Source organism: Rasamsonia emersonii, assembly GCF_000968595.1.
Source record: "Rasamsonia emersonii CBS 393.64 chromosome Unknown ctg1118621760580, whole genome shotgun sequence".
Lineage (NCBI taxonomy): Eukaryota > Fungi > Ascomycota > Eurotiomycetes > Eurotiales > Trichocomaceae > Rasamsonia > Rasamsonia emersonii.
The window spans coordinates 1-25391 of NW_013562890.1; the positions used below are offsets into that span (position 1 = coordinate 1).

Consider the following 25391-nt stretch of genomic DNA (forward strand, 5'->3'; position numbering starts at 1 on the left):
CCGTGGCATCGAGGATGGACACCCAACCGTACTTGACGACACTATACTGAGGGATGAGAGGCACATCTTGTCTCGCCATCGATAGGATCTCCTGAACCAGATCCATGCGGCTACATTTGGCAGCGGCAGTGATGAGCTTGGCGTAGGTGATGTATCGGGGATGCCGACCAGCGCGACGGATGTTCTTGAACTTGGCCAGCGCCTCATTCAAGTGCGTCTCGGCCTTGCCACTAGTCTTCTCCAGCTCATCGGCGATGATAGCGGATCCCCGATAATCGGTGGCGTACGCGTAAGGATCGAACGTGTCCTCGGTTGCCGACGAGTTGGCCATCGATGACTCCGAGACGGGAGTATACGGGCTCGAAGTGACAGATGGCTTCCTCGCCATGGGAGGAGCGAAATATTCCTGCCACCTCTGGACCAGATCCGGCCGGCTGTCAGAGAGCCTGAGAACAGCCTGGTCGACCAGCCGGGTTGTGACGGCGTCCATCGGAATACCGGTTGACAGCGCGACATCGACCATGTGAGCAAAGCGGACCAGGTGAGACGCATCGAAGCCCACAGCGTTGTTGACGATCATGCCAGCCTGAACCTGGAGAGCGAGGGTCAGGTCGTCAACGCTGAGCTGGGAAATGCCCATCGGCCCCAGGCTGGAGATAGCATGTTCTGCCACAGGCGAGACGAGACCCCCGTTCTCGACCATGGCCCGGATCAGAGTCATCGCTGCCGGGGCCGAAATCAGCATGCCTCCCTGGGGCATAAGAACGCGACCCAGGAGCTCCAAGGCTTCATCAATCTCCTCACGGATGGGTGCCAAGAGGAGCTGCTGAGCGGCGGCCGTGTTGCGAATCCGGTTGAACATCTTCCGGGCCTCCATCAGCCCTTCCTCGACGTGGCCGCTCTTCAAAAGCGCGACGGCGTACATGGTGGTCGGCTGGATCATGTCCGAGGTTGCCTGACTCGCGCCCGTCAGCACGTCCCAGAACGGCCTAGCGGCCAGGACATTGCCCTGGCGCACATGCAGAGCCAGCATCGAGACCGCCGGGCTCAGCGTCTCGGGAGATTCCGCAGCCAGGCGATCGTATGCTTCGGAGGCGACGGCCACGTTCCCTGCATCGGCCGCTGCAACACAGATCTTGGCCATTGCCTTCTGCAACGCACCGTCTCGAAGCATACTCGTCGCACGTTCCGCCGCCTCCGCAAAGCGCCCAGCTTTGAGCGAAGCCTGCACAAGAGCATCCTGGACGATAACGGATTCGACAGCCTCCAGGCGGGCCTCCCGTTCCTCCTTAACGTCGCGGAAGGAGTCGCGGATCCGGTCGAGGAACCGCATGCCACCCTCCTCCTTGCCACAGGAAAGATACGCTCCAATCAATGCCGCATAGACCTCTCCATCACGGCGCTCGACGATGCCGAAGATACCGTTGTCATCTGCAATAGCCAGCTCTCGGTATTCGTTGTAGCACTCAACGGCACTCTTCAGGTCCCCAATCGCAGCAAAGGCACGGATCATGGCGGGGAAAATAGCCGCGTGAGGGACGACTTTTCGGGTTTCCATGTGAGCGTAGACTCGGATCATATCCTCCACGCGACCTTCTTCTGCACAGGCGGTAATAAGGGACCGATAGACCTCGAGAGGAAAGACCATTTCCGTGTGGCGGGAGCTAGCCGCATCAAAGAGCTTGATCGCGATTGAAAGGGAATGGTCCTCAGCCAGAAGCTCCCGTTCCAACTCACTGGATCGAAACAAGAACTTGCCAGGCTCGTCCATGCCTCCGAAACGAATTCGCTGCTGTTCCAGAGCCTCCTTCGCCGCCAGCGTCTCCAGAGCCCGAGAAACCAGGACCGCGACGAGAGACTTGTAGGTCTCTTCATTGGGCATCACCCTCCGCCGCAGCATATCAGAGTAGACATCGAGAGCCTTGGGGACGGCATGATATGAGTCGGTATGAAGTTTGATGGCCGCCACGAGCAGTGCATTGTAGGCTTCGACGGTTGGCGTGAGACCATCTTTCAGAAGGGCTTCGAAAGCAACAGGGATCTCCCCATACTTCTGCGCGGACGCCAGCTGCACGATCCGATCGGACGATGCCTGGGATTTCTCCGCCGTAGCATCGGGGGTTGCTGTTTTTTCCGGAGCAGGCGACTCGGGGGTAGTTTCAGCGGCGGACGAATCCTTGGCTGCCTCCTCCTCGGCCTTCGCTTTTTCTTCTTGAATCTGAATCTCTCGTTTGACCGCCTCTTCGACCTTGGCGCTCACATCCACGTTCACAGGCGCCTTCTTGAGATCCTTGGCGCTGTTTCGGGGCGAGCTGTCGGCGACCGACCGATCTTCGCCATCTTTGCTCTTCTTCGCCACCTCCTCTTTGGGTTTCCAGCCGATTCGCCTCCTGAACTGAAACTGTCTCCAATCGCTGTCATCTCCGGTCTGCTGAGCATGCTGCCAGGCAGCATAGTAGGCCGCTAACCCAGAATCTCCAGGAGTCGAAGTCGTCTGGCCGGCCTTTGCGCCGGCGCCGGCGCCTGAAGAGCTGGATGCGTTCTGAAAGACATTCTGAAGCTGGGTGGTGCGGGCGAATTTACCAGGATGGCTGGCGAACTGGTTGAAGGAGGCCGAAGAGGCGTAGGAAGATTGGGAAGCGGCTATTACCGACTGGGCATAGCCGTGTGTGAAGGCTTTGGTAAAGTTCTGGCGTGCGAGGTGGGTGAACGGCTTAAACACCATTTATCTGACGGGGGTCCTCTCCCTACAGAAGAGGAGATACTGCAGATGAAAGGGTTAGCATCATGTAGGGCCCAGAGGGGCCTGGGGATCGCATACCTCCAAACCCAGTAGTAGTGAAAAATGCAGGTTCATTTGACGACTTTACCGCCGTCAAACGAACGCGCAGCGATAGAAAAAATGGTGAAGAAAAGAATGAGACTTGGCCAGGGATCCGATGAGCAAGCCAAATGGCGTCGACAGATCCGATCGTGACCAAGAGAGGAGAGTTTCTAGGATAGTAGACAGGACCTTAGGGATGGTCGACAGAAGGTACGCAAGTGAAAACCCTTCTGTAACTAACGGTGTCGGGACAAGAAGCAAAAAGATCCTCGTCGAGGAGTATGGGGGAAGAAAAAAAAATACTTGCGTGCCTCAGACGGAGCCAGGCAGACGATAAGGAGGATAAGTATGCAGCAGGAGTCGCGCGTGCTACGGGCGAATTGGTCCTGCGCGATCGAAAAAATAATAGGCCGGGTTGCGTCAAGGAATCCAAGCAGCTGGAGACCGACAGGCCACCTTTCCCAGGCGGGATACCAGGCTCCCGACGGTGCCGAGACTGCAGGCCTAAAAGGGACGGGGAATCGGCTCAGCCCGCTGGAAGCTTTCGAGAAGGAGCGACCGGGCTCTGTCAGATGACCAGGCGGTGGAGATGGCTTCGGGCTAGGAAAGAGCAGGAACAACAGGCGGTGTTCGGGAAGGAGCAGTCGAGTATGGTCAGGGACTTGACTCAGCTGCGGAGGAAAGAGCGACGCTCCGACAGGCGGCTCAGGCACTTCCCCCCACCCGACGCGCCGCGGAAGCAGGCCTGCGCTCCGGCGCCGACAGGGGTGACTCATCACCGCCCGCCCTGCTTCCGGCTCTTTTTCTTGCGCGCCGGAACGCTCCACCCAGGCACGCTGCGACTGGTGCATCCTCAAGCCTCACGATTAATAATATTATGCAAGCAGCAGCAAGCTTTTTTACCACAGGCAGAAATGTTACAGAGTGCTCCTGTCAGCCCAGAGGCTGTGTTGATACCGCGGAGTTGAGAGAAAACTGTACTCATCGAGACCAGAAGTTTGGAAAAAGAGAATCTTCGCATTTGTGACGAGTATACCAGCTTAGTTTACCCGTCCAAAAACACAAAGTTGATAGATAGTAAACCACCTAGGCACGATTAAAAGTCAAAAACTGCGTATCATCGTTGCGTCGGATTCGGAGCTTTAGAACCGCCGAATGCCGAGCTTCCTTCTACTCTGGATCATCATGCCATCCCCGGACCCCCACGCTGATACTAATTACTAACCTTGGAAGAAGCTTAAGAAAGAGCGTTGCGTCATGCAAGTAAGTATCATAGCTGACAATCTGAGTATCTGCCTGAGCTTCTCGCAGCGCCTGCACCTCGTTGTCAGGACAATAAATGATGATGCTAGGATTCTCCGTCACGTCAGAGAGGGGTATCGATCCTCTGCTTGATCCCCGCCGTCATTTCTGCGCACATCATGCAATATAGCCCTCCCCGTATTGCAGATTCTCCTCACTGTCATAATCTGCACTAGTAACGGTTTCGGAGAAGTCCGGATCAGACAATACTCTATACGAGTCTAGGATTGGCTGATTGTGGGGAAAGCTCCTGATTGCCTTGTTTATCAGATCGGTCTTAATTTTCCCAACGCAGTAATCCAAACGATTACCACTTTTGTCTAAATTCACCACCAATCAACCCCTCAAGGATATTATAAATAGTAAATTAGTACGCGATCTAAGGCCTCTGTTGGAGAATGGTGTCTCAAGTGACGTTGCAGGCTAAGAAGCGAATGCCATGGCATTTCTTATTGGCTGAGTCTGCAACAGCATCTTTGTTTTCTGCAATATTCATGTTGCTAGCAGAAAAAAAAATTGCCTGATCAATGCCAGGGACATTATTATTTACTTCCCATGGGTGTGAAACCCGCCTGGGAAGTATATAATAAACTTCGCAGCATTCAGTGTCGGTAGCAATATTGCTGCTGGGTTGTTTGCACGCGCATTCTTTACGCGTAGATGATCTGATGATTCCAATACGGAGTAGACTGGTCGACTTGGTAGCGATCGCGTTATTAATACTCCGGAATATTTGCAGGGACGCGTTGAGTCCTGACAAGACATCGAAGACTGCTGCTGTACGGAAGACGTCAACTGAAGCTTCATTGGCCAATCAGAACGCACCCCTCCATCTCCCCGCCGTGCCCAACAGCAGCTTTGCTCAGTGCCTGGCCTTCTCCTAATGAATCTTCAAGACTTTGGGGCTAATAAAACCAGAATTCCTTGATCCGTATACTGCTTGCTATTCCTTCCTCCATGCGCCCATCTTCCTCGATTAACTGAGCTCTCATGACCCATCGGGCCTCCGTCACGACCGCCGTGTCGGCGCCTGGCAAGGTGCTCCTGACTGGAGGTTACCTGGTGCTGGACCGCGACTACACCGGCACCGTCTTTGCCCTCGACGCCCGAATCCATGTCATTGTCCAGCAGTTGAACCGTCAACTTTCCACTTCTTCCCTCGACGCGACCAAGGAAGCCGCCGGTGGTGAGGAACAGCAGACCAGGACAGACCATTCTGCTGAGGACCATCCGGAGGAGAGCATCGTCGTCCGCTCACCTCAGTTTGTCAATGCTGTCTGGGAGTACGGGGTGCGAAGGTGCGACGACGGCGGAGGGGTCAAGGTTACACAACGGGGCGATGGGTGCGTGCATTCCTTTCCTTTCGTTTGATCCCATCGCCTGCGGTCAACCTTGGCTGTTGGACGTTCTGTGAAAGGCGGCGACAGCCTCTTATGTATGGACGACTCCAGTTGACATTGAAACAGACCGCGAAACCCGTTTGTCGAGACATCCCTGAACTACGCCCTGACGTATATCGGCTACGTGGCAGGCTCCAAGGACTTCGGATCTCTGTCGATCACCATCCTTGCAGATAATGACTATTACTCGGATACCGGTGTATCAAATGGCCCTGGCGCCCAGATACGGGGGAGATTCCGCAACTTTGGAGTGCCCTTGCAAGAGGCGCACAAGACGGGGCTGGGTTCGTCCGCGGCGTTGGTAACGGCGTTGGTCTCTGCCCTGGTGGTCCATCGAACTATGCACCCCGATGATTTGGTGGTCACCAGAGACAAGCTACACAACCTGGCCCAGGCCGCGCACTGTGCCGCACAGGGCAAGGTCGGATCCGGTTTCGATGTGGGAGCGGCCATCTACGGATCGTGCCTCTACCGACGTTTCTCGCCTTCCATCCTGGAGAAGGTGGGTGATGTAGGAACTCCCGGGTTTGAAGAACGGTTATTCTCAACCGTGGAGGACCTGGACCAGACGCACCCCTGGGACACGGAATGCGTGGATTTCGGTATGAGACTGCCACCGGGGATGCAGATGGTTCTGTGTGATGTCGACTGCGGCTCGCAGACGCCGTCGATGGTCAAGAAGGTGCTGGCGTGGCGCGATCAGAACCGAGAGGAGGCGGATGCGCTCTGGGCCTCCTTGCAGGAGAACAATGAGAAGCTTCGCCTCGAGTTACGGAGACTGAGCCACGGTCGCGATTCGCCGGAGAACGAGGCTGAGACGGCAGAGGAAGCTTTTAAAAATGTGCGGACCCTGATCCAGCGCACCCGCGAATACCTTCGCACCATGACGCAGAAGACGGGGGTCCCTATTGAACCACGGGTGCAGACGGAGCTTCTCGACACCGTCTCGGAAGTGAAAGGGGTCATTGGCGGAGTGGTGCCGGGTGCGGGAGGTTATGATGCGATTGCCTTGTTAATCGAGGATGATATCGAGGTGGTGAACCGGTTGAACCGGCTGTTCGAGACGTATAAAAGCAAGGTGGAGGACGATTTTGGCGGCAAGATTGAACGGGTCCGGATGCTGGGGGTTCGACATGGGTCGGAAGGTGTGAAGAGCGAGCCGCCGGAGCAGTACTTGGGGTGGATATAACAGTCGAACAGGAGACTGTCTGGCCAGTACGACCATGAAATGCCTTTTCACGACAACATGTTTGCTAGCATTGACGAGTGATGACATGATACCAAGCAATTCGTCACTTAGCATGATACATTACACATAGACAAAAGTGCTACATTTGATTGTCGAGTTCGGAGCCTGTTTACTCTAGGTATATGTTTTCTGTCCTCGTAACTGGTACATTATAATGTACTTTTTGTAACCATTGCCTAGGTAAGTAAGTAAGTAAGGTAAAGGATACTATAACGAGACTTTATATTGCGCGCTTTAGGTTAAACATATATAATTAGGAAGCTCTGCCTCGAGAGTAGATAGCAGTAGCAAAGATTATAAGACTGAATGAGTATATATCGAGGAGAAAAGTACTTGGCATACGTACTATATTTTCAATGGACAAACTACCCGTGATTTACATACTAAACTCCCATCGTAGCTAGAACATCTTTCTCTTCGCCCTATTTTTCTCATCCCCTTTTCAGAAAGGATAGTATTAATTTTCATTCATTTGAATGTAATTTTACCGCCACGTATCGCTCTCAACAGCAGCCGTCTCACCACAAGCCGCAGGAACCGTGTACGACCGGTTCGGATCACTCTCCCACTCGATCGTCCCGTCGCTCTCGATGCGGATGTACTTGTACTCAAATGACTCGCCTGCGGGCAGGTTGATGGTGACGAACCACAGCGGGTCAGTGCTCGTGTAGTTTGCTGCGCTCAGGGCCACTGCGTCGTCTGTGTCCCAGTCGCCGAGCTGCGGGATTGAGCCTGACATCTTGATGTTTTCTCCGTAGTAGGTTGTTGCGGTTAGCTTGAAGGTTACGGCTACGGATGTTGGGGTCGTACATGATGATGAGGAGGAGGTTGTTGAGATGGTGGATGTTCCTGTGCTTGTTGTGGTCTTGCTCGTGGTTGTCGTTGTCGTTGTCGTCGCTGTTGCTGTCGTTGTGGCTGCAGTCAACGTGCTCGGCCAGGCTGTGTCCGTAGCAGTGCTGTAGATGCCTGTGGCCGACGTGGACACACAGGTCGCCGGCACACTGCTGGCAGCCGTCTCACCCCAGGCTGCGGGCACTATCGAGTTGCGACGCATGTTGGCCGTTAGCAGGGCAGCATACGACCAGGTGAGATCGCGAGCGGACTCCTGTGTCCCGTCCGTCTTGGAGTATTGCTCGGACAGAGATCCATTCGTCAGTGCATAGTTTTCCTACAGGGAGTTTTGCTCATCAGCTAGTGCTTCCATTGACAGAGATAGAGGACGACAGGAATACGTACCACGATGCTCACGAATCCGTCGGCGTAGGTCTTCACGGCATCGACGATCGCACTGTACTCGGAGCTCGAGGAAGAGTACGTGCCCACCGCGGCATCGCTATACAAGTCCTGGAAGAAATCCAAAGAGACGTCGGTGATGGTAATGGATCCAATGTTGTTCCACTGATACAGAGCATCATACAGCTGCTCGGCTGCAGCAAGCGTACACAAGAACCACGGGTTGCCGTTATAGTATGTGTCTTCAGGATACCGACCCACAGCCACGGCTACACCTTCAGCGGCATTGTTGTTGATAGTGTAGAGGTCTCGGAAGGCATCCACCACCACTTTATGATTCGCGAGTGCTCTTGGTGAGCAGGGCTGGAAGGTGGTGTCATCGCAGGCCGCTTCAGGGTCGAACGTGTGGATGCTGCCTAGGATGGTGTTGACGTCCTTTCCTGAGCGGCTGCTCTGGAAGTTGGCCAAGATGTAGGACCCCGTCCAGAAGGACTGCAGGTAGCAGAGGATCTCAGGAGCCTGAGAGGTACAGTAGTCGCATGACGTTCCCAGTGCGCTGGCAAAGTTGGCTCCCTCAACCAGCGCGCGATGCTGGACGGCGACGGTAAAGAACGAAGACCCGTCGACTTCCTCCCAGAGATCTGTATTCGAATGAGCAGGAATTCATACGAAGCTGATAGAAGGAAGAAAAAAAAACCTACCGTAACCGGTCTCGTTCCAATACTGTGCGACATATGACAGATCATTGCGCACAATGGGCCACACAATATCAGACGCATACGTCGAATAGCCATTATCCTTGGTTTGTTGTTAGCCTTCTGAAGTCTTTTTTATGACGGAAATACTCACAATCAGCCATTCGCCAAAAGAAATCAGCGCAGTAGCTCGCAGGGCCGGACCATCTCGCTGCGGACGCCCCCAGCTGCCGGTAAATGCGGTTTTGTCGACATTGAACTTGGGCTCCCCCAGGCCACCCGTAGACAGGGTGCCAGACGGATTGGATACCGTCTGGAGATAGGCCTGCGCATCGATATACTCCTCGATCACGCCCTGGAGGCTGGAGTTGCCGTTCTTGAAGAGGTCGATCAGCACCTTTAAGGTCAGCGCTGAGTCTCGCGTCCAGGTGTAGTAGTCTGACGTTGCGACAAGGTTAGCTTCCTGTTCTTTCAGAAGGTCTGATCTGGAGGATACAGACAATCTGGATCGCTCGTGCTGGGACTGGCCACGACGATGCCTGGGCTGGCTGATTGCGCCCACGCACCCGACGAGCCGATGTTGTTCAGGATAGCCTCGAGCGCATACGACGTCTCCGTGGCCAGCCAGCTGCTCAGGCTGGCCGTTGCGCGCGATTTCAGCAGAGGGTCTGCCATGACCGCCGGGCTGAGAGCGAGCGCGAACAGCGCATAGGACAGAGGAGGAGCCATCATATTGAATCGCATGTACTGCACACACAAGGCGTCAGTTACAGTGGAGAGAACGCTGGCATTCGAACTCCAACTGACCGTGTCTTCTTCATGATTATATACCCAGGATATACTCCTTTTCCCGGCCAATTGCCGGGCATTTGTCGGCCATCGCGAGCTCGAAGAGGATGGCCTTCTGCAGTTCTTTTTCCGCTATCAGTTGACATGCCAGGTGCATGCTGCCTGTATGTGAGCAGCTAGACACTCCTCCGAAAAAGTGGTTGCATAATTAGTTCTTAGCAGAGATAAATTAAGACTTAGGCCAAGCTTCGTCAGCCGGAAGATTGTCCATTTCCAGCATCGTCAGCGCCCCCGGGATGCCGACGCCGTCGACGCAATTTCCCCGCAGAATCGCCGTCCCCTGCAGGTTATTCTCCGGGCGCCAATAATCAGCCTGCCCGCATGACCTCGTTCCTGGCAGCGCGGTCATGAAATTGGTAGCAGTAGTCTCCATCATGGCAGGGGGCAAGCAGAGTTGCATTTCGGATCAGCATCACGGGGACGGCAGTACCCCGGTGCTCAAGAAAATGATCGCAGCAGAGCCGTATATAAAAGCACAAGTTTGACACAGATCTTCGTGAATTCTCTGTCTTGAAAGCAGCCCAAATTCGACTCCTTAGCTTGCTGCGTTCTTCTGGCTCATTGCCCATGACGCCTTTCGTCCTCACGGCCGTGCTGTTCTTGCTGGGGAATGCCGTGTTGGCCTTGACCCCGGCCGAATGGCGCAAACAATCTATCTACTTTCTCCTCACGGACCGCTTTGGCAGGGCAGATAACTCGACCACTGCTGCCTGCGATGTCACTGAGAGGGTAAGTTAAGAAAGCATCAGCTGGACGATCATTGTCTCTGAGTGATGATGGCTACAGATCTACTGTGGCGGGAGTTGGCAAGGAATCATCAACCATGTACGCGAAGTTGCCTGCTTTCCCTTGCTAATGCACGGAAATGTCTAAATTGTTCTTTCTTTCTTTCTCTTCAGCTCGACTATATCCAAGGCATGGGGTTCACGGCCATCTGGATTTCACCGGTGACCGAGCAGCTGCCGCAAAATACGGGTGAGGGAGAAGCCTATCATGGGTATTGGCAGCAGGAAATGTGAGATACCAGTTGTGCTGTCATTCTACATTCTTTTTTTGATATATATGATGCATAATTATTGCTTTACTATGATCTCCACTTACTCAAGGCAGATACACGGTCAACTCCAACTTTGGGACATCAGACGATCTCTTAGCCCTGTCAAAGGCGCTCCATGACCGTGGCATGTACCTCATGGTCGATGTGGTTGCGAATCACATGGTCAGTGACCTGGTTTTCTTCCTCCTCCTTGACAAGAACGAACGATTCTAAGCCCAACTTAGGGATACGATGGAGATGGCGACTCCGTTGATTACAGCGTCTTCAATCCATTTAATTCCTCGAGTTATTTCCATCCCTATTGCCTGATTACAGACTACAGCAATCAGACCGATGTGGAAGACTGTTGGCTGGGCGATACGACTGTCTCGTTGCCCGATCTCAACACCACGGAGACTGTTGTGAGGACTATATGGTATGACTGGGTGGCGGATCTCGTCTCCAATTACTCTAGTATGGCTGATGCTTTCTCTACTTTTCTTTTTGTCTTTTCCCTTGAAGTATACAGCTAATACTATCCAATAGTTGATGGGCTTCGCATCGACACGGTGAAACACGTAGAAAAGTCATTCTGGCCTGGTTACAACAGTGCTGCGGGTGTCTACTGTGTTGGCGAGGTCCTCGATGGAGATCCGTCTTACACTTGTCCCTACCAGGATTATCTGGACGGTGTATTAAACTATCCAATGTGAGGATCCCTTTCTGAAAAAAGAAAATTGTTTCTTGACTGACAACATCCAGATACTATCAACTACTGTATGCGTTTGAATCCTCTAGCGGCAGCATCAGCAATCTTTACAACATGATCAACTCTGTCGCCTCTGAATGTTCCGATCCCACTCTGTTGGGCAACTTTATCGAGAACCATGACAACCCTAGATTTGCCTCGTACGTAGTCTCAGCTGGACGAACATGAAGTCCTCGAACGAGATTAGAGAGGTAACCTGAGTCGAGACTGACTTTTTTTTCTTCTAGCTATACAAGTGATTATTCTCTTGCTAAAAATGTGATTGCTTTCATCTTCTTCTCTGACGGCATCCCTATCGTCTATGCCGGTCAGGAGCAGCATTACAACGGGGGAAATGACCCCTACAACCGCGAGGCCACCTGGCTGTCAGGATACTCGACGACGGCCGAACTGTACACGTTCATTGCGACCACCAACGCGATCCGTAGCTTGGCGATCTCCGTCGACTCGGAGTATTTGACGTACAAGGTATGTTATGTGCTTATGTGATCGTGATGGAAACCGAACTCACCTCGTCTCCAGAATGACCCATTCTACTACGACAGCAATACCCTCGCTATGCGCAAGGGTTCGGATGGCCTGCAGGTCATCACTGTTCTGTCCAATCTGGGCGCCGATGGTAGCTCGTACACGTTGACTCTGAGTGGCAGTGGCTATTCGTCAGGCACGGAGCTGGTGGAAGCTTACACCTGCACAACGGTCACTGTTGACTCTAATGGCGATATTCCAGTTCCCATGGAGTCCGGACTGCCGCGCGTTTTCCTACCAGCATCCTCATTCAGTGGTAGCAGTCTATGCAGTTCTTCTCCTAGCCCTACTACTACAACATCGACATCGACATCGACAACGTCGACGGCCTGCACCACCGCCACCGCTGTGGCGGTCCTCTTCGAAGAGTTGGTGACAACGACCTACGGTGAAAATGTCTACCTCAGCGGATCGATCAGCCAACTCGGGGACTGGAACACGGACGACGCCGTGGCCCTGTCCGCAGCTAATTACACTTCTTCGAATCCCCTGTGGTATGTGACAGTCACATTGCCGGTTGGGACGTCCTTTGAGTACAAGTTCATCAAGAAGGAAGAGAACGGCGATGTCGAGTGGGAGAGCGATCCCAATCGGTCGTATACTGTGCCGACGGCCTGCACGGGAGCGACGGAGACGATTGTCGACACATGGAGATAGTCAGCAGGCGGGAATTTATGCTGGGATATAGGTAGCATGCCGTCGATTCGCAGTCGGATTCCTGCGGCTTTTTTTTTGATGGTCACTTCCAATTTATTTGTTTCTTCTCATGCAGCTTCTGAAGCTGGGCATGTTGTTCTTTGAACTGCGCCTGTCTCTGTCTTGTTTTAGGGGACAAAGCATGAATGACGTGCTATCCCCTCAGACAATGCTTGAATCATATGATGTGTTACTGCAGATCGACATGAGAAGAGCAGGAACTAAGTGAAAGCACACCGCCAAGGATTTGGGTTAAATATACTAAATTTGTGTACTGAAAATCTCTCCAGGGTAAATCAATCTTCAGATATGCCTCTCTAAACCAGGTATTTCCTCAGCTCAACTGTATTAAGTGTATTCTATTGCAATACCAGGGTAGTATGATGCCAAAGACACTCCGTATTGGCACTCCTTATCTTTATCAATAAAACCGCCTATCAGATAACGCGCGTATGGACGGAGTATTGTATTAGATTTCGTATTGACGCCGACTGGAAGAGAACTCAGCCGCCTTTAATAATCATTGTCTGACCGTCTCAGACAGGTGGATCCTAATGGGTCAATTCGCTACCAAATTCTTTTTAAAAAACGGACCGAATGGAAGTACCTGGTATTCCGGCTTCCCTAGCAGTAGGGAGCATGAGCGTGACACTGGACTGTATTAATTAATGCACTGCACTCACCAGGGTACGGCGTAGGATTGCGACGGTCGGGGATCTAATTGCTAACCATCCACCGCGTCGCATTGCATGGAGAAGCTTGCTGAATCACCTGGACAGGTGGATGATAGACTACTGACTAGCCAATGCTGATGCTATCGCTGCATGCTCCGGACTAGCCTCTCTCCCCGCCTCCATCACACCTGCAAGGCTGGCCTGGTCCTGGCTCCAGCCTGGCCGATCAATTCTTGTCTCATTAGCCCAGCCAGTCGTGCTTCCTGTCTGGCCTGTCTCCCATCTCTCCTCCTCCTCCTCCACATCCACCGGTTTTCCCCCAGAGTTTGTCCCACGCCCGCCCTCTCTTTCTTTCTTTTCCTTTCCTTGTCCTTTTTTCCCCCCTGTGCCGCGTGGCCAGCTTAGTCCATCCAGAACCAACGGCAACACAAAAGGGGTTCGTATGTCACCGTCTCCCCTCGCTTTTTACCTTTGACTCTTTCTCACGCGGCCGTTCCAGTGGATGAGTCGGGCCCGGGCATTGTTAGCATTGCTCCTCTCGTTCCTCTCCCTGACGGCCTGCCCACCCCGGCCTGTTCTCCGTTCCGTCCCAACTTACTTGTGACTCCCTCAGGCCGACCCTACCTTTCTATCACCATCCCATTGCGGTCGTTTCAAGTCCTAGCCACCCGTTGCGACAACCTCTTCCACTTCAATTGCTCTGAATTCTGGCCTGTCGCGGCTGAATTCCGGGATGGCGTCGATCGATAACGTCCCGGACACGGTCTCGCCCGAGCCTCATCAGACCACGCAAGCCTCAGCGACTGAGACCAATCCGGCTTCTGAGAAGGAAACGACCACAGTTGCTCCCCAGACCTCCAGTTCCGCTGCTACACTTCCCCCTGAGAAGTCTGGGGCCGTTGTGAACGAGAGCGCCTCTCGAAGCGACGGTGCGGCTGCAGAGGAATCGTCCGTGAGGCCTACAGAAACGACTATAACGACGACGACACCTCAGACAAGCGCAGATCCAGAGACGACGACCGTCACGGAAGGCGAGTTATCGGATCAGTCCAAAGCCGCCGTGAAGGAGGCTGAAGATACGGGCCCGTCGTTGGTGATTACACTGCTCCTGACCACGGGTGCGAGGCATCCTTTCAAGATCGATGGCAAGTATCTGCGGAAACGGGGGGTCAATGTGGAAAACTACGATCCTTTTTGCATGAGCGTGTACACTCTGAAGGAGCTGATCTGGAGGGAATGGCGGTCCGGTAAGATTTCTCGGAGAGGATATTTCATTGATCATGCTGACTCCTTGTAGAATGGGAGCCCCGGCCATCGTCACCTAGCTCGATCAGGCTGATTTCGTTTGGCAAGTTGCTGGAGGACAAATCTCCATTGTCAGGTGTGTCTGAGCATACTCAATTCTAGCGATGATGCGGACCGAATTCTGATGATGCCTCTTTAGAATCCAAATTCAGCCACGACGCCCCCAACGTCATTCACATGACGGTGAAACCGCAAGAAGTCGTCGACGAGGAAGATGCAAAGGGAGTCAAAGCGTATCAGGGCCGGGACCGTGATACGACGGAGAGAAGCCCCCATTGTCGCTGTATCATTCTATGAGTTTGCTTGTTACAGTATTATCTGATGTGTTTTTTATCCGGAGACTCCTCGCGGCCTATTTGCGATACCCCTTTCTCCAATTGCGGTGTTTCCTATTCACCTGAATATTCTTTTGTCTCCAATCCCACGGTCGACCATTGTCTTGCCTTGCTTTGCTTTAATCGGGTCTTTCCAAGATACCCGACCTCCTTCAAGGGTCTCTCGGTTGATCTTGACCTGACCTTTGATCTTGCACGACGAAAAACGTCCGTCCCCAGTAATTTTTTTTCCTTGTTTGTTAAATTCCTTTGGGGGAAACGTTTCTTCTTCTTCTGTGTGGATACCGGCGTTAGGATTGTGAATTATTTTCAACTTTGTGTGTGTGTGTGTGTGTGTGTGTGTGTGTGTGTGTGTGTGTTTGTGTGTGTGCTGTGTATGCTATTGTTGACTTGTCCTTGTGTCGTGTCACTGTGTGGCCTCCTTAGCAAGATGAATTTTTTTTATTCTTCCCTACAGTCTTCTCAACTCGACTCGACTCGACTCGACTTGGTTTGTGTGTATGTGGTATGTGTGTATGTATGTACCTTTTCATCAAATTATCTACGTTATGTATGTACGTTATGCACGTATGTATGTACCGTACTTAATTTGTTTATTTGATCCTTTTTCCCCCGGTCTACAGCTTATTATTAATTTTTCTTCACTGCGTACTGTACATACATGGTCCCTGTTTTGTTTCTATTATACTATGCTACACTACACTAAAGTGAACAAACACGATGATACTAATGAATTCTCATACATACATACGTACGTACAGCCTTTTTTTTTCTAGCCTTCCACCGGTCTATCTACCTATCTATCTACCTACCTAGCTAGGTATCTACCTACCTAGCTTGGTAACCTCCTAGCTCCTAGGTACCTACTAGATACTGGCTACTAGGTAGATACCAGCTCTTACCTTGCGTCGAGAGGAATGGATATCTAACGAGTTAGCTAGACAGATAAATAGATAGATATCTGTTCCCCCTATTTATTATTCTTCATTGATTCTTTCTTTCCAGTCTGGTCATTCATGTGACCATGTCTATTATCGATCGATTGATCAATTAATCGATTAATTCATCATAGAACGGATCGATGAAGATTCTTGTTCATGCAGACAAGACAATACGAACACAAAAAGGAAACAACATGCAACCGTCAAGGAATAGGAAATTATGGTCCAGCATCACATTTTTTATCTTTTCCTTTTCTTCCCCGCACCGCACTACAAATCCATCCTCAATCGCTTCTCCATCTCATCGTGGAAGCTCGGCGGTTCTCGGAATTCGTCGCCTGGACACAAAGTTCTTCAGTCAGTGATATGACATCTTCAGAATTAAAAAAAAATAGAGGGTAAGAGAAAAACAAAGATGTTAGCAGACGCACCAGTGAAAACATCCTCCCAGTCAATCTCGGTATCTCGGCCCCCAACACAAGGATATCTTCATGGATATTCCCCCGAGGCCCCCCCAGCACCATCGGCGTGAAGGTGCCGTCGCGGACGATCTTGAGCTCCATCCCGCGCCGGATGGGCTCCGCCATGCCATAAACACGGCGCAGCGACTCCATCTTCATGGCATCGTGCGTGGCGCGCCAGGCCAGCAGGCGCGCCTCGAGCGGGTGTGACGATACGGGCTTCGCGGTCGGTTGCGCCGAGGGAGGACCGACGGGCGCTGGCAGGGTGATGTTGTCTCGCAGTCTGTCGGGCAGACCGGGCGCGGAGGGGGCGCCTTTGCTGGGGTAGGGCGCTGTGACCGCAGAGGCATGGCGGCCGGTGAGGTTGTTGGTATGAGAGGGGTGGTTGACGGGAGGTGCGATGCGGAGAGACTGCAGGTCGTCAGTTAGAGGAATTCTCTTGTCCTTGATTTCTTTCTTTTGTTTTTCTTGTAATATTTCTTGAATAATGGTGGTATGCAATATGAGTCCATAGTGTAGATACTTGATATGGATATAGTGATACCGGGGTCGACGGAGACATTCATACCATTGTGATGTATTTCTTGGACCGCTTTCCAAATCCACTCAAATCCACTCAGCTGTATCAGAAACTCCCCTTAGTCTGGAGTATGTTGTGTGTTGTTGTCCTGAGGGAGTGTGATAAGAGGCAGGTCAGTCAGGTATCGCTGGCTGGCTGGCAGCTACCTATGACGGAGTCTGGCCCAGGCAGAGACACCCGCGCGTCCAGCTTGTCCGGCAGTCTCGACGCACCTCCTGCGCAGGCGGCGCTGACATAACCAACCCTAGATCACGTGCCGCGAAACCATCCCCGGAAATTCAGATAATCGGATTCAGATCGCATCTGCTTGTCGGTGCAACAGGCGAACGTCCATCTTCCTCGTCTGCCGCTCTCGTACCAACCATGTCGGCGGCTTTGTGTTCGCGGGCGTTCCGTCCGGCTGCTGCTCTGCGGATAATTGCCCGACAGCAGCAGCAGCAACAGCAGCATCTGTCACAACTATCCACCCGACTCTTCTCCTCCTCGAAACCATCCTCTACTAGTTCGCTCCTGTCCTCCAACAAGACGCGATTCACTCCTATCCTCCGTCCTACTACTACTACTACTACTACTACGACGGTCCTTTCCGTGACGAGCTCATTTTTTGCAATTGCAACCCGCCAATTCTCGAGCACGCCGCGTGCCCAGGCTACCTACAACCAGGTCCGACGCGGATGCCGCAAGCCGCAGAAGGCTCGTCGACGTCGCTCTCCGGCGCTGCACAACCGGCCCGAGATGAAGGGCGTCTGTCTCAAGACCGGTATCACGAAGCCGAAGAAGCCCAACTCGGGAGAGCGTAAGACCGCTAGGGTGCGGTTGAGCAGTGGCAGAGTGGTGACGGCTTATATTCCCGGTGAAGGTGCGTTAGTTGCAATAATATAGTCCTCGGCCTTTAATTTTTTAAATTTATTATTCTTTGGCACATTGATGCCAGTGCTGACAAGAGCGTTCAGGCCACAACGTCCAGCAGCACAGTGTCGTTCTTGTCCGCGGTGGCAGATGTCAGGATTGTCCCGGTGTCAAGTACCATCTTGTCCGAGGCGCATTGGACCTGGTGCGTTTGTCTTTCTTTCCATAGCCCCCTTCCTCCGTCCTCTCTGTTGGGTAGTATTCTCGCTAACTAATTGTTATCTGCTCATATAGGGTGGTGTTGCGAACCGGTTGACCAGCCGGTCCAAGTACGGAACGAAGAAGCCCAAGCAGGATTAAATGACGGAATTAAAAAAAAAGTCGGAGCACCACTTCTATTTCTTTTTGAATGTTTAAAATGAGACGAGAGGGATATAAGAACCTTTGAATTGAATTGAATAAGGTCCCTCCCGGTTATCCATGAACGGATAGATAGATGGATCGATCGGTCGACCGATCTCTGAGGAAGATCGATACGCATGTGTACTATTCTATTCAGCATATTCTCATGTATAATAGCGACTATGTCATCATCATCTTCTTTTTCGTGTTCTTCTTCTTTATTAGCTGTATGACAATTGTTGAAATTTCATTTTTGTCTTCTTTCAGTAATCCACATAGGGAAGAGTACCCTGGGCATGTTTCCTATAGATGAAGTATGGATACACTCTCATTCCCCAAATTAATCCCAAGAGAATTAATTTGAGGGTGGGGGAGAGAATACTCTCTGTACGGCCAGAAATTGGGTACAATATTGATCCTTGCCTAATTTTTATGGTATTTTTCCTTTTAAAAAAAGGAAGGAAATCCTACCTAACGACCTACCAACCAAACACCGAAAACAATAACCAAGAAAAAAATCTCTCTATATATGTACAGTAGAATAAAATAAACAAATGACACTATGATAATGGCAAAGACCAACCCTGTCTGCCTAAGTCAAGGAAAATCACAACACAACATGACACTAGCATAACGCCACGGCCGGAAATGATATCAGACAGGAACAGCACCAGGAAAAAAGATAAGAGACAAGGCGAGACGCCAAATCGTACAATACAGTACAGTCCGTTTTGTTAGTGTGGGGGTAATTGCCTGACGGATAGATCTTTCGTCGGCGCTCATGGCTTTCGTTCGTTCAATTCGAAGATGTCACTGGATAGGTTCCGCGCCATCTGATGCCGCCGCACACGGAGCCCGTACCGAACGGCGAGCCCCAGCGTGACGATTATGATCAGATAGCCGCACACCTTCAAAAGGACGGCTAGTCAATCCTGTTCGTCCTGGTATCCTTCGGGCTTCTTGAGGTTGTTAATATGGAAGTATCGGGAAGTGCCTGGATGGCTGCCATTAGTAACAAATAGGTCCTTCCAGACAACTACAGCAAACTTACAAGAATATCCCTTCCAGTCGAAATTGTCCTCGGGGTTGCAGTGACACTTCAGGTCCAGCCGTGTCTTTTCACCGGTCGGGCAGTGCGTGAAGGGAACGTGGTAATAACCAATCTCATTGAAGAAATGGATTTGCTCCTTTTTGAGGAGGAGAGCGGCCGCAATCGAGTGAACTGGAGCATCACCCCATCGTTCATAGAAAAAGCCACCGTCCTTATCGAGAGAGTCAAAATAATCGAGATACGCCTCCGATCTCAGCCAGTCCAGGTTGCCAATCTCAAAGTTGGACCACTGAAGCGAACAGTCAGCTATCACCGACAACTAAAAGCAAGACATGGCACTCACAAAGTGGCATTTGTTGTACGTCTTGCCGCCATCATCGCTCAAAAAGCCAATCGAGTTGCCCTCCGCGATATGCTCTGGATGATTTTCCATGAATTTCTTGACACTGTCCCACAGGGTGGGAATGGTTTCGTAGTACTCGTACAGGCTGAGCACAAAACTGTATTTCTTGTCATTCTCCTTCATAAACCGGAACGGATCGAAACCGATATCACAGTAGAGCTCGATGCCCGGCTCCACTCGCCAGTAGTATTCGTAGTTCAGCATCAGTGGGTGACGGAAGAAGAAGCCGGACTCGTAGCGACACATGTGCCGGTAGCTCTCCGAATCGCCGTAGATGATTTTCCGTTGACCCATGTCCTCGCGAACCTTCCTCGCCTTGTCCTGATCGATCCACTCCGGATACGACCAGTGCTCCTTTGAAATCAGACCATAGAATGTGTTGCCTGACACCAGGGCGCTCGTGACTTTCTTGAAGGTCTCGTCGAAGGGCTTGTCGTTGAGGAACACCCAGTCATAGTGATAGTTGCGATTAAAGCGGTCCTCGACCTGCCGGATAGATTTGGCAAGCTCCCACACGTCTCCATTTCGGGCCAAGGTCACAAAGGTCGCATTAACACGGCCTCCGGCAGCAGCTGGCGAGGAGGGAGCTGGGGTCTGGGGAATGCTATCCTGTTTCTGTTCTTTCTCTGAGCCAATTTTGGTACCGAAGTCGTAGTTTTGAGGAAGGGGTAGTGATGATCTGGAGATAAAAACGAGAATTGCCAGTCCCTGCAGTCAACCTATGGTTAGCCCCGTCACGTTCCTGGAACAAGCTCACCGCCAAGACAATTGACAAAAACTCACAAAAAGGGCGAACAGAAGATATCGGAGATATCTCCCTGCCCCCGAAGACATGGTGGGCAGGTGCTCTCAGAGTCGGAGGTGAGTTAATGTGATGCGGAGCTGGCCGTTGTTCAGGACCGGCAGGCCACGGAAAAGCAACGGCTGACACGCCGTAAAACACAGAACGTTGCAAGACGTGGGGAAGCAAAGCTGAGGAATGGAGGACGGCCTGTAAGAAAGATGTCGCGTGTCCCGAGTCTGTGGATTGCCCCGGTGAGCGACTTCGCCCCAATGTCTGTAGGAATGGACTGGCGATCCGTGTCCTCAAGCACGGAATGTGACGGCGAATCAGCCAGAAGACACGCCTTTCAAGGGGCACGATTCAAGCGCAGTCGGAGGGGGAGAAAAGGACAGTTAAAAGGAATTGAGTGAAGATTGAAAGGGGTCATGATCTCGAATCTCCCTTATTTTATTACTGTTGCCAGGCCCAGAAGAGGCATCCAGCCCGGAGCAAATAAGGTGCCGGGGAGGCGTGGACTCGTCGGAGGCCACGCAACCGGCCGCCCTCCGCCCGCATCGGGCAATATTTGGTTCCTCTTACGTACGCCTTAGCTCTGAATACGACAGATGTTGCCAGCCTTGGAAGTAAAGAGAGCAGCCTGGTATCGAATACTGGCAATCTTTTACGGAATTTTGTGCTGTTTATTTCTAGTTTCACTTTGGCAGAGATATTAAAAGAAGAAAACCAGGCTTAAGGCTGTTTGAAAGGTGCAGACTTAATTAGATGCAAAGTTAGCTGGATTCGTGGCCCCTTTTAATAATTAATAACAGTCCAGCAATACAACATTAGCGAGTGCTGGATTAAGTGATATCTGTTTTTGGTCCTTCTTTTCCTCTTCAGCATTTTATCTATTTTTTCAGCCTTCGCTTCTATGAGGTTATTAATAGAATCAAATTGACGATTGACGTGACGTGCAATATCTTGGTTGTCTTCTCATCCTTGCTGAAGTTGATGCCTGAGGCTGCAGCGGCAAGCACGGGCCACCCGTGACTCTTCCCTCAAGCCACCAAAGCAGAAGTCAGACGGATTAATTCATCAAAAGTGCAAACACCTGGTGCAAGATCTTGCGCCTCCTTTCCTTGCGCTCTCTTGCAGTCCTCCGCGTCGCATCGAAGATGTCGTTCTTCGGCTTCGACACCACCCTGCCGAGGGACAAGGCGTCTTCCAAGCAGACCAGAGGCATTTTCGAAAACCCGGATCCCTTTGCCGAAGTGGCTCGCGCCAAAGCTGAGGGATTACACGAGGACGATGATGCGTGAGTATTCCCCTGTGGCTCTCTTTCTCCGTAGTTACTAACCTTGAATTTCCCTCTGCCAGCATTGATTTCGAGGATACCTACGATGGCCTGGGCGACCAGTTGGATGATGAGCAGGATGCTTTCAACGAGGATACTTTTGGCGACACGGGCGAGATTGGAAAGGATTTCGACTTCTTTGGCAACACAGCGCAAGTGTCGGACGTGATCAATGAGGAGCAGATTCGCTATGGCTTGCAACATCCCAAATCATCATCTCCGCTGGCAGCGACTTCTGCCCCGCCTCCAGCCTCGACCACAACTACAGCCCCGACAACTACCACTGCGACTACCACCGCAACCACCACCGCAACTACCAAGACCACCACGACAAGTACTACCCAAAAACCAAAGAAAACCGGTTATGAGAAATACCAGGATCCCGGGTTTATCCCGGAGATTACAGCCAAGTCGAGTGTATGGGGCACCTCGGTGCAGAAAAAGCCGGCTACTGAGACTGCACCAGCCAAGAAGATGATGAGCTTGGAGGAGGTGGAAGCTCAGATGCGTGCACAGTCCCAGCGACCACCGCAGTCCCAGCCAGCATCGCAGCCAGCATCGCAAGCAGTATCGCAAACAGTACCGCAAACAGTACCGCAAGTAGCATCGCAGCCCCAGCCAGTGGCATCTGTTGCGTCGGCTCCTGAGGTGTCTCAACCTGTCCAGCACCTCCCGCAGATGCCCCCCGGGCCCCTGCCTGAGGGGTATCCTGAAATGCCGCCTGAATTACTGGCTCTCGAGCAACAGGCGTTGGCGGCAGGCATACCACCCTCGCAACTCTTGCAGCGACTGCAACAGGCGCCTCCCGAGCAGCCGCTATACCATGGTCCTCCCCCTACTGCTCCGCCGCAGGCGCCCTTGCAAGCCCTGCAGAATGTGAGTCGGCCACCGCAATTCCCTCCGCAGCAACGCCCTGTTGGGACCCCCCGCGGCCCACGGCAAGCACAACAGCAGCCGCCTCCCATGCCACCGCAGGGACTGCCTGTCATCACCAACCCCCAGCAACTGATGAACCTCACCGAGGAACAGCGGATGGCGTATCTGATGGAAGATGCCAAACGGGCCAAGCGGAATCACAAGATCTTCCTCCTTTCCCGCGGCAACGGCTTGATGACCCCGCAAGATAAGAACTTCATCACCCGGATTCAGCTGCAGCAACTTGTGGCGGCGACGGGCAACGTCAATGATCCGGATCCAGAGGCTTTGTTGTCGGAGGACTTCTACTATCAGGTTTATAGTCAGATCCGGGGCGCTCCACGACAGCATCCTCGCCAGCCCCTGGGTCACTTTGCCCAGACCTACCTCTTCCAGACAGGGAATCGCACGGGAGGACATGGTCGCCGGCAATACCATGCGGATAACCATATGCAGCGGATGCAGCAACAGGTGCAGCGCGCCGTTGAGGCGGCGAAGCTGAAACCCAAGAACAAGCAGCTCATCATCGAAGGCAGTCTGGGCAAGATTTCCTTCAGTAACGCCAAGACCCCCAAACCATTACTGAACATCAAACGACCTGAAAGCTCGGATGGCCTCAAACCAGCCAAGAAGACGGCCGACCTCAGTCCCAGCGACCGGAAATCTATCTTGAACAACATCGAGAACGTGTACGGAACCCTGATGAAGATGGAGGATCTAGAACGCACGATGCCTCCGCCCCCGGATGAAAGCGATGCAGAGGCGATCCAGCGGCACATGGAGTGGAGACAGAAGATGCAGTCGCTCAACCAGAAGTTGTGGCAGGACCTGAAGGTGATGGAACCCATCGTGCCGGGCTCCACGGTGCCTCACCCTTTCATCGCGTTCTTGTCTTACCCTAAGGGAAAGAAGGCGATCCCTCGCCTCTTCCGTCAGATCGATCAGGAGCAACGAGTAACCATTCTGACCATGATTGTCGTGCACCTCGATTCCATCGATGTGGTGCGGAAAGCACTGCTCCAGCCAGGCGAGACCCAGCCGCCGGTGGCTGTTCGGGAGGAGATCGAACTCTTCTCCCAAGCCGTCATGCCCAGTCTCCTCGGTTATGTGAATGAAGCTCCGTTCAACATCATCATCGGTCTTCTGGGGCTCGTGCTGGCCCAGACTCAGGTCCAACTTGTTGCCCGGACCAAGATTGGCCTGGGTATCCTGACGATGCTGCTCAGCCGGGCTGAGATTGTCAAGGAGGCAGGCCAGGCGGACGAACGGGACTGGCAACAGTGGAGTGAGAAATTCAACCTTCTGTTCGACACTCTCGAGCCCATCTTTGCCGATATCTTCCCGGGCACGATCAACGCGGGCGATGACATGTATGTTTGGCAGTTCCTGGCTGCGGTGGGCATTGGAGCTAGCCCGGAACAGCAGCAGCGTCTGGTCATCGCGGTCAAGTAAGTTCCATGCGTTGTTTCTTTTTTTCCCCTGTAACCTGCGTCGTCTAACCTTCGTTTTCTCCGTCTTAGGGATCGGGTGATGGAAACCGTCGCCTACAGTAAGACGCTTCCAGCCGACATGGCAAGCCAGCGTCTGGGCAATGTGAACCTCTTCATGCGCGCAATTGGCCTTGATGTGGAGCTCCTTGGTTAAGCAAAAGGTTTGTGGTGTCTTTACTATGGAAAATCCCCTCTATCGTCCGTGCTCTGTCGCTCCGGGCCTGAAAAGGGATATCCAGGCTCCTCCCGGGGTTGAAGATGGGGAGGAGCACACTAGATCAAGGATCTTCGGGTGATTTTTTGCCAAGCCAGGATCTGGATGGACAGTTGGTCTTCGATACAATACGAGAGTTGGCCTGTTTGCCCTGCATGGCAACAGGAGAGCCGTGGAGGATCAGCCCCGGACGGGCAGTGTCTTCGACACGACCCAGCGTCGGGAGAGACGTGTTTGCACACGAAATCATGAGTGGAATAGCGTAACAGCAGCTCATGTATTTATGTACCTTGCCCGTTATCTTTACTGCTTGATATCTGCGCCGCCCATGAAGTTCCCTTCATCAGGGCGAGACGAGGCGCCTTGTGCAATATATTCGAATCTGTACAGACCTGTTGATGAGATTGATGCAATCTGTATAGGCCTTCTTCCACTCTCTTGCATGATGCATCGTGCCACGTCTCTGTTACCTAGGTAGTCCGTGGACATGGACGCTTAATAATACTACTAAGGATGCCTGAACCACGAGTCAACCTGGGCCCTGGGAACATCGATTGGATGCGGACAGCACGCAAGCTACTGTAACCCCCACATGGCTGTCCCGGGCTCTCTGTGGCAGAAGGTGTAGCAACGAGCTCACTGCTCCGTCCCTTTTGGTTCCATCACGGTGGCGATCGCGAGGCTCCACTCGCACGCCGGACTGGGACGCAATCAGCCCGCGATTAGCTGCCTCACGACCACGTTGCGGGTGAAACCCTGGACCGGGACCGTATTCCCTTCAGTCGTACCTTTGGAGAGGGCCGTGCGGGTTGATTGCGGTTCCACCCTAGGGGAAATTGTGGCCGCAGATGACGAGCATACGAGTCCTTGATCCGGTGGGACAAAAAGAAATACAGGAGTAATCCATCTGCAATCCACAAGGATGTTTCGCAGCTGCCATCATGTCGCCATCGCCATCCCGTGTTGTTTGCACTCTGTCGGGTGATCGTCGTCGACCAACGCTGAGTTTTTTTCGCGCTGTTGGAAATTGGTGTCCGTGTCCCGCCGATCCTGGCTGTGTGGTAGGAAGGACA

The 25391-nt window shown here is 52.5% G+C and overlaps 10 protein-coding genes across 10 annotated transcripts; 6 read left to right on the plus strand and 4 right to left on the minus strand.

Annotated features, from left to right (window-relative positions):
- Positions 1-2725, minus strand: T310_7714 (Pentatricopeptide repeat protein; the record flags this gene model as incomplete). Its single annotated transcript, XM_013469488.1, has 1 exon — positions 1-2725. A coding segment is annotated over one exon (2725 nt), but the record flags the coding sequence as incomplete, so codon positions are not given.
- A 295-nt stretch (positions 2726-3020) lies between these two features.
- Positions 3021-3792, plus strand: T310_7715 (uncharacterized protein; the record flags this gene model as incomplete). Its single annotated transcript, XM_013469489.1, has 2 exons — positions 3021-3034; positions 3141-3792. 2 exons carry the CDS (start codon positions 3021-3023, stop codon positions 3790-3792), a joined length of 666 nt encoding a protein of 221 aa, XP_013324943.1.
- A 1324-nt stretch (positions 3793-5116) lies between these two features.
- T310_7716 (Phosphomevalonate kinase) lies at positions 5117-7057 on the plus strand (the record flags this gene model as incomplete). Its single annotated transcript, XM_013469490.1, has 4 exons — positions 5117-5469; positions 5593-6671; positions 6956-6959; positions 7033-7057. The coding sequence occupies 4 exons, from the start codon at positions 5117-5119 to the stop codon at positions 7055-7057; spliced, it is 1461 nt and encodes a 486-aa protein (XP_013324944.1).
- A 202-nt stretch (positions 7058-7259) lies between these two features.
- On the minus strand, positions 7260-9432 carry T310_7717 (Glucan 1,4-alpha-glucosidase; the record flags this gene model as incomplete). The annotated part of the gene is made up of 5 exons (XM_013469491.1): positions 7260-7943; positions 8012-8649; positions 8710-8806; positions 8858-9141; positions 9204-9432. The coding sequence occupies 5 exons, from the start codon at positions 9430-9432 to the stop codon at positions 7260-7262; spliced, it is 1932 nt and encodes a 643-aa protein (XP_013324945.1).
- Positions 9433-10119: 687 nt separating this feature from the next.
- Positions 10120-12542, plus strand: T310_7718 (Alpha-amylase; the record flags this gene model as incomplete). The annotated part of the gene is made up of 9 exons (XM_013469492.1): positions 10120-10281; positions 10339-10377; positions 10452-10567; positions 10663-10771; positions 10834-11062; positions 11135-11297; positions 11351-11497; positions 11585-11825; positions 11880-12542. The coding sequence occupies 9 exons, from the start codon at positions 10120-10122 to the stop codon at positions 12540-12542; spliced, it is 1869 nt and encodes a 622-aa protein (XP_013324946.1).
- Positions 12543-13988: 1446 nt separating this feature from the next.
- On the plus strand, positions 13989-14857 carry T310_7719 (uncharacterized protein; the record flags this gene model as incomplete). Its single annotated transcript, XM_013469493.1, has 3 exons — positions 13989-14502; positions 14553-14636; positions 14700-14857. The coding sequence occupies 3 exons, from the start codon at positions 13989-13991 to the stop codon at positions 14855-14857; spliced, it is 756 nt and encodes a 251-aa protein (XP_013324947.1).
- Positions 14858-15488: 631 nt separating this feature from the next.
- Positions 15489-16868, minus strand: T310_7720 (20S proteasome maturation protein Ump1; the record flags this gene model as incomplete). Its single annotated transcript, XM_013469494.1, has 6 exons — positions 15489-15512; positions 15557-15563; positions 15643-15657; positions 15798-15820; positions 16268-16708; positions 16866-16868. 6 exons carry the CDS (start codon positions 16866-16868, stop codon positions 15489-15491), a joined length of 513 nt encoding a protein of 170 aa, XP_013324948.1.
- A 372-nt stretch (positions 16869-17240) lies between these two features.
- T310_7721 (37S ribosomal protein S12) lies at positions 17241-18086 on the plus strand (the record flags this gene model as incomplete). Its single annotated transcript, XM_013469495.1, has 3 exons — positions 17241-17736; positions 17831-17931; positions 18021-18086. 3 exons carry the CDS (start codon positions 17241-17243, stop codon positions 18084-18086), a joined length of 663 nt encoding a protein of 220 aa, XP_013324949.1.
- A 968-nt stretch (positions 18087-19054) lies between these two features.
- On the minus strand, positions 19055-20416 carry T310_7722 (GDP-Man:Man(3)GlcNAc(2)-PP-Dol alpha-1,2-mannosyltransferase; the record flags this gene model as incomplete). The annotated part of the gene is made up of 3 exons (XM_013469496.1): positions 19055-19468; positions 19523-20290; positions 20366-20416. The coding sequence occupies 3 exons, from the start codon at positions 20414-20416 to the stop codon at positions 19055-19057; spliced, it is 1233 nt and encodes a 410-aa protein (XP_013324950.1).
- A 1104-nt stretch (positions 20417-21520) lies between these two features.
- T310_7723 (Topisomerase II associated protein (Pat1)) lies at positions 21521-24066 on the plus strand (the record flags this gene model as incomplete). Its single annotated transcript, XM_013469497.1, has 2 exons — positions 21521-21660; positions 21723-24066. 2 exons carry the CDS (start codon positions 21521-21523, stop codon positions 24064-24066), a joined length of 2484 nt encoding a protein of 827 aa, XP_013324951.1.
- Between the last annotated feature and the right edge of the window lie 1325 nt (positions 24067-25391).